Source organism: Triticum aestivum, chromosome 4B, assembly GCF_018294505.1.
Source record: "Triticum aestivum cultivar Chinese Spring chromosome 4B, IWGSC CS RefSeq v2.1, whole genome shotgun sequence".
Classification (NCBI taxonomy): domain Eukaryota; kingdom Viridiplantae; phylum Streptophyta; class Magnoliopsida; order Poales; family Poaceae; genus Triticum; species Triticum aestivum.
Window position 1 is genome coordinate 656,986,739 of NC_057804.1, and position 5,659 is coordinate 656,992,397.

Consider the following 5,659-nt stretch of genomic DNA (forward strand, 5'->3'; position numbering starts at 1 on the left):
CCCTCAAAAAAAAAACTGTCACCGCTGCACACTGAGACGGACCGCCGCCGGTCGCTGGGAAGAAGACGGTCTCGCCGGCAGGCCGTGCGCGGCTCCCTTCCGCCGACGAGCTCCGACCGGAGGTATACCCCTCCCTCTCTTCTCCCCGCTCCCGTTCCTCCGCCCCCGAGCTGCTGAATCACCATGGATTCACTCCCCTATGACAACCTAGGCCTGCCTCCCCTCCACTTAACTGATCCCTGGCTCTAGCTGGTTTGACTCCCAGCAGGGTTTTCCTTAGGATTTAGGCTCAAATATGGCATTCTCTGTAGCTGTAGAAAATGCGTCCTGTCAGCCAGCAAAATGTTTATGTTTCTCTGTGGCAATGCTACCAGTGTTTGCTACTCCCTCCGTTCGGAATTATTTGTCTCGGAAATGGATGTATCTAGAATTAAAATACATCTAGATACATCCATTTTTGCGACAACTAATTCCGAACGGAGGGAGTACATTTTCATTCCAAATCTGGACTGCACATTGATCTGGTCTTGTTTGATTCATGGCATTCTGCTCAGCCGCCCTCCTAATTGTTGTCATGTCGGCGGACTCACTGCCTGCTGTTTTCTTCTTTTGTTGTATCACCACAAAGTTTTGCCAGCAAATCAAGGAAGTCAAATGTGATGTGAGCATATGAGCACCCCTCACTCTCACACAAGTGACATTATCTGAAATTCTTAATCCAAAGGTGCATGGCTCCTTGTATTTTCATGAAAAAACCCAATCATATATAAGGTGGTTTCTTTCATATACAGTACAGGTGAGGGCTTGTCTTCTGACATGTACTTATAATTAAGCAGAGCTTTACAAAAAACTTGGCTTATTCAGCGAGGCTGCAATATACCTTTCTTACCTTCTGCCACCCGAAATGTCAACTTAACTATATATAGGTTACATACTCCTCACAGGACCGCTGATCTATTGAGCGAGTTAGGACACATACAGTATATGACTATATGAGTACTGTACCTCCCCTTGTACATACAGATATACCGATCATCAGGCTAGTTCATCATTTTCGGAGTGCAGGTTTTTACACCCCCCAAAAGAATGTCACTAACTGCTATGTGCTGCGGCGGACATGGCTATGGCTCCTGCTCCGGTCTGCGCCTGATCAGCCTCTTCCTCCCCCTCCCCAACTATCCTCTTCCAGAACCAGTGCCTCCTCCACACCTGCTCCATCTGCTCCATGGGCAGCTGCTTCGTCTCCGGCAGGAAGAAGAAGACGAACAGCGTCATCACGCACACCCACCCGCCAAACAGGAAGAAGGTGCCAAACTTGAGATGGCACAGCATGTTGAGGAACGTCTGCCCGATCACAAACGTCATCAGGAAGATGACCGCAATCACGACGCTCTGCCCTGCCGACCTGATCTCCAGCGGGCAGATCTCTGTTGGCACCAGGTAGGTGAGAGGCCCCCAGGACCAGGCGAACCCCGCCACGAACACGCACATGATGACCAGGACCAGGTATCCGTACTCCTTGTCCATGACTCCATGGTCCTTGAACTTCACGGCCAGGATCGCGCCGACAGTGAACTGCGACAGGATCATCTGAACACCGCCTACCAGCAGCAGCTTTCTGCGCCCGAACTTGTCGACGACGACCATGGCCACGATGTTGGCGACTGTGGCGCAGAGGCGTGTCACGACCGCTGACATGAGCGCCGCGCTCTCCCCTAGCCCGATGGTCCGGAACATGACCGGCGCGTAGAAGTTGATCACGTTGATTCCCGTGACCTGGTTGAAGAAAGGAATGAGGAGCGCTATCACGAGCTGCGGCCTGTACTTCTTCTTCAGGATGTTCCGGTACGGGTTCTTGATTGCCCTGGATATGTTGCTGGCGGTGACCAGATCGTCGAGCTCTTTCTGAACCCCCGTCGTGCCACGCAGCCTCTGGAGCATCATCTTTGCCTCGTCGACATTGCCATCACGCTGGATAAGGAAGCTGGGGGTCTCAGGCAGGAAGATAGCACCGATAGTCAGAAATGCAGCGGGCACAGCAGCCATGGACAGTGATATCCTCCACCCCCATCCTCCTTCGATTTTCTGCACTCCATAGTTGATGACGTTCGCGATGAGGATGCCGATGCTGATACAGAGCTCAAAGCCATTGTTGATGGCGCCACGGTACTGCGGCGGCGCCATTTCCGAGAGGTACAGTGGAATCGACTGCAATGCAAATTTACTCATTAGTTAGTTACCAGCACAATAAAAGCCTAACCTGCAATTCTCCTGAAAAAGATATATACTTGTAGGACACATGAATATCCTTTCTAGATTGCGTATGAAAAGAAAATTCAGACAGCACAAAGTTTCAGGAGATATCATCTTGTATTTCGTTTTTGCAAAAGCATATCGCAAGGAGGACACATGAATATACTTTCTAGATTACGAATATGAAAAGAGAGTTGAGACAGCATAAAAGTTTCAGGAGATAGCAATATAGCATCTTATATTTCTCTTTTGCAAGAAAACATATTGCGCTGGTGGTTGCTTTTGGTGGTGATGATCATAGTGAACTTCCTTTTCTGCTCTTTCGCTGATGTGAATAGTCACCACTTTAGCAGGTTGAGATACCGATCTATTTTGTTGGTTTCTTGCTGGTTTGATCTAACGAATGAATCCTGACATTGTATTAAAAAGAAATAATCCATCAAATTCCCCAAAATAGAAATTGTACCAATTCACTCTGGCCATGTTTAATAATGGTTGAAATTTGACTTGTGGGCTAAATAAACTGTCGCTGTGTCCATGAAGAAGACTGCTTACTTGACTTTGATTCTTCCAGTTATAAGCTTGAAATATCTCAAACGGAACGTTATCGTTAGGCAGCACATTGCTGTAGCAAGTCGAGATACTGATCTATTTTGTTGGTTTCTTGCTGTTTTCATTTAATTAATTAACGAATTCCCATGTTGTATAAAGCAGAAGTAATCCATTCAATTCCCAAAACTAAAAATTGCACCAATCCATTCTGGCCACAATTAACAATGGTTGAAAATTTGACTTGTGGGCTAAATTGTTGTTTTGTCCATGAAGAAGGCTGCTGACTTGACTTTGATTCTTGCAGCTATAAACTTGAAATATCTCAAACGGAGCATTTTCGTTCAGGCAGCACATTGATGTAGCAAGTTGAGACAACTGATCTATTTTGTTGTTTTCTTTTCCTGTTTTTATCTAATTGACGAATTGCCGTGTCGTATAAAGTAGGAAGAATCCATCCGATGCCCAAAACTAAAAATTACACCAGTTCATTCTGGCCACAATAATAATGGCTGAAAAGTTGACTTGTCGACTAAATTGTCGTTGTGTTCATGAAGACAAGTGCTGACTTGACTTTGATTATTACTGATGCACACTCTCAAACGGAATATTTTCCCTCGAGGTGATTATATATGATAATATGAATGAATAATCTGTGGACAGTAGCAATGAAGTGTGTAGGTGTGGTGCCACTTGCCAATTTTGACAAGGACAAAAGTGGATCCACAGTGAGACGGTGACCACAGCCGGTTGCTTTCCGGCTAGACTGGAATGGTGATGTAAGAAAGGTACTTACAGAAAATGAAGTCCACTAAATAATCTTGGGTGTGTGTGTGCGTGTGGAAGCTTTGATCCGGACAAATTACACAGCGACGTCTGCCTCTCGCGATCAAGTTCGGTACCAAGTGTCAAAGTCAATGGATCATGGACTTGCTTGTGACTGGAATACTATTATTTGATGAAGACTAACTGATGATTAAGCATGTTGTGACAGACATGCAGGTAGGAAGAACCTGGTTGGTGAATCCGAGGCCGATGCCGAGGAGGATGCGGTTGACGAGGAGCATGTAGACGTTGACGGCGGCGCCCCCGAAGGCGGAGCCGGCGATGAAGACGGAGCCGCCGATGAGGATGGAGGCGCGGCGGCCGTAGCGGGTGGTGACGGAGGAGGCGAAGAGGGTGGCGACGAGGCCGGCGACGTAGAGGGAGGAGGTGAAGACGGTGAGCAGCTCGCTGTCGAAGCGGCAGTAGTTGGAGACGGCGGCGGCCTTGTCGCCGTGCATCTGGTGGTACACGTCCGGGAAGAACTTCTTGAGGAACGACTCCATGGACGTGACGCCGCCTGCGTGTTTGGTCATCCATCCATCCATCCATCAGTCAATCAACCAATCAACATCAGAATCACATCATGTTTGTATGTAAGGAGTATGTACAGGGGTAGTTATTGTTAGCTGGCTTGGCTTGGCTAATCACATCAAGTCATAGTCTGATTGAACTGAACTAGACTAGATGGGATGTACTGCTGCGTACGTACTAGGATTAATTGATTAATTAAATTTTTTGATTGATTCGACAGGTTTTAGTAAAAACAATATTCACAAGTCTTCCCTCCGTTCCACAATTCTCGTCGTGGTTTTAGTTTAGCTTAGAATTTGAACTGAACCCACGGCAAGAACTCAGGCTGGGAGTAACTTAGACTAGTGTCATATGCATGACACTAAGTTACTACCTTCATAATGCAAAGTAACATGATAGTAGTGTCATTAGATGGCTTCATTTATTAACTTGTAGACTCATCTTGTCTTGAGAAGCGCTATGTTACAGTATTAACATATTATGTTACCACCTCACATTAAATACTTGCCACATAAGCAAAAAAAAATCTTGGAGTGCGCTATGTTACCAGCTAAGTTACTCCCACTATGACTAGCCTCATGTAATGGATTGGAGGGAGCTAGCTAGCTAGGAGTACCTGTACAAGTTGTTGTGAAGACTGAACAATCATGCATCCGGGTGCGGAGTAGTACGGGCAGCGGGTGGGTAGGGTAGGTGTTAAATGCACAAGGAAGGGAAGGGAAGGGAAGGCCCATCCATCCATGATCCATCCAATCTGGTGCAAGAAAGAAAGAAAGACAGGGAGGGAGGGCTTCCAATCTGGCACCGCCGCAAGTACGCCCATCCAAAGTTAAGATTAACTGTTCCTTAATCACCGTGCCCTCTCCCTTCTCCCCACCCACTCTGAAGTCTGAACTCTCAGGGTAGGTGTTAAATGCACAAGGAACTGGAAGGAACTGGAAGGAAGGAAGGAATGCGAGCTGCTAGCTAGGAGGCGGATGGGAAGAATTGCAGGAGGAGTGCAGACCTGAGATTCCGAGGTCGTAGCCGAAGAGGATGCCGCCGCTGCCGGCGACGATGCAGGAGAGCACCACGAAGGAGGTGACGCGGCCGCTGTACCCCGCCGGGCCCTCCACGAACGCCCCCCCTATCGCCATTGATTGGTTGATTCTTGGCTGGCTGGAGATGGAGCTGGAGATGGATTGGGGGAAGGGGAGAGAGAGCTTAGCCAGCAGCAACTAGCAGTGTGGACTGAGCGAGACCCCCTTGGGAAGGAAGGGGTCGTGGGGTGTGGCTATTTATTGCCGTGAGCGAGCTAGCGCTCTGGTTGTTCTGGTTTCTGGTGAGCAATGGCACCGCTCCCAATGCATCTCATCTCCTCCTGTGCTTAGCAGATGTTTACAGCCGGCCCGGCCCGGCGCGGCGGTGGGGAGAGGGGTGGGTCTCTCGGGTTTGGGTTGGATGCTTCTGGGCTGGCCGACGGTTTGGCTTGGCCTCCCAGCAGGACGTGATGATCTTTCTC

General features: G+C 48.2%; 1 protein-coding gene across 2 annotated transcripts; it reads right to left on the minus strand.

Moving 5' to 3' along the window:
• Positions 1 to 741: 741 nt before the first annotated feature.
• On the minus strand, positions 742 to 5,465 carry LOC123093928 (hexose carrier protein HEX6). Of its 2 annotated transcripts, none has more exons than XM_044515991.1 (3): positions 5,165 to 5,465; positions 3,816 to 4,144; positions 742 to 2,208 (listed from the first exon to the last, which is right to left on the minus strand). In XM_044515991.1, exons 1-3 carry the CDS (start codon positions 5,292 to 5,294, stop codon positions 1,093 to 1,095), a joined length of 1,575 nt encoding a protein of 524 aa, XP_044371926.1. In that variant the 5' UTR covers positions 5,295 to 5,465; the 3' UTR covers positions 742 to 1,092. The 2 variants fall into 2 exon arrangements, with proteins under 2 accessions (XP_044371926.1, XP_044371925.1); XM_044515990.1 differs by lacking the exon at positions 5,165 to 5,465 and adding an exon at positions 4,775 to 5,145.
• Positions 5,466 to 5,659: the final 194 nt, after the last annotated feature.